This window comes from Somniosus microcephalus, unplaced genomic scaffold (genome assembly GCF_052327205.1).
Source record: "Somniosus microcephalus isolate GS21.2 unplaced genomic scaffold, FLI_Smic_1.0 unresolved_chr1, whole genome shotgun sequence".
Taxonomy (NCBI): Eukaryota; Metazoa; Chordata; class Chondrichthyes; order Squaliformes; family Somniosidae; genus Somniosus; species Somniosus microcephalus.
The window spans coordinates 125,047,276-125,048,456 of NW_028225179.1; the positions used below are offsets into that span (position 1 = coordinate 125,047,276).

At 55.7% G+C, this 1,181-nt stretch overlaps 1 protein-coding gene across 1 annotated transcript in view; it reads left to right on the forward strand.

Moving 5' to 3' along the window:
* Positions 1-220: 220 nt before the first annotated feature.
* Positions 221-1,181, forward strand: part of LOC147095808 (zinc-binding protein A33-like) — an 8,186-nt gene continuing 7,225 nt past the window's right edge. The window contains exon 1 of the mRNA XM_085973721.1: positions 221-901. Within this exon, the coding sequence (XP_085829847.1) occupies positions 475-901 (427 nt within the window). The 5' untranslated portion in view covers positions 221-474. The remainder of the gene's footprint in view (positions 902-1,181) is intronic.

The window sequence follows — 1,181 nt, forward strand, 5'->3', positions numbered from 1 at the left end:
GAGTCGAGAGAGGATGAGGTGAGTCTCATTGACAAGATGAGCTCAGAGAGGGCATGAGGGGCGCTAGGAGAGAAACTAGAGAAAGATGTCAGTTCAGTGTGAGGGCAGGGGGGAGTTTGTCTTGGTGGGTTAGGGGAAGGGAGGGATGTGTCAGAGGCAGGTGAACGGATGGTCTCAATCTTAGTGACAAAGAAGTCCATGAACTCCTCCCACCTTTTGTTGGAGGTGAGGGAGGAGGGGCAGGGGAGGCGGATTTTAATGATCCAACTGGTAGCGGAAAAAAAGTTTTAAACTGGGCTTTTAAAAATTGGCAAGTGTTGGCACACAAGAAACGGTGTCATTTTGATCTAATTACAAAATGCATAACACGGTTTGTCCCTGATCACGTGAAGTGACTGCCAGGAAGTGCAGCACCGACCGAGAATTGAAAGTGAAAGCACTGGACAGGGAAGCAGAGAGACTGCGAGCACCGAGATGGCATCTGCAGATCTAACGCATGAACTGACCTGTCCCATCTGCCTGGAGATGTTCACCGACCCGGTGTCCTTGGAATGTGGGCATCACTTCTGCAGATCCTGCATCTCTCGGAGTTGGGAGATGGTCCCGGGAGATGTCTCCTGTCCCCAGTGTCGGCAGGTCTTCGCCCAGAGGAACACCAGGCCCGCTCGGACCCTGGGCAACATCGCCGAGCAGCTCAGACTGCTGAAGGTGAAGGTGACACAGCGGGAGGAGGAGTTTTACTGCGAGGAACACGGGGAAAGGCTGAAGATGTTCTGTGAAGAGGAGCAGAAGGCGATCTGTGTGGACTGCTGGAGCTCAGAGCATCAAACTCACAATGTGATCCCTATAAAGAAGGCCGCCCAGAAATACCAGGTACTGGATCACTGCCCTGCCGGCACAGGTAGATGTGGGAAAGGGGAGGAGGAATGGAGGGAATAAAGGGATTGCTGAGGAGGGAGAGTGGGGCAGGGGAGGAGGGAGAGGGGCAGAGGAGGAGGGAGAGGGGTCGGGGAGGAGGGAGAGAGGTGGGGAGGAGGGAGAGAGGTAGGAGAGGAGGGAGAGGGGTCGGGGAGGAGGGAGAGAGGTAGGGGAGGAGGGAGAGGGTTAGGAGAGGAGGGAGAGGGGTAGGGGAGGAGGGAGAGGGGTAGGGGAGGAGGGAGAGGGTTAGTAGAGGAGGGAGA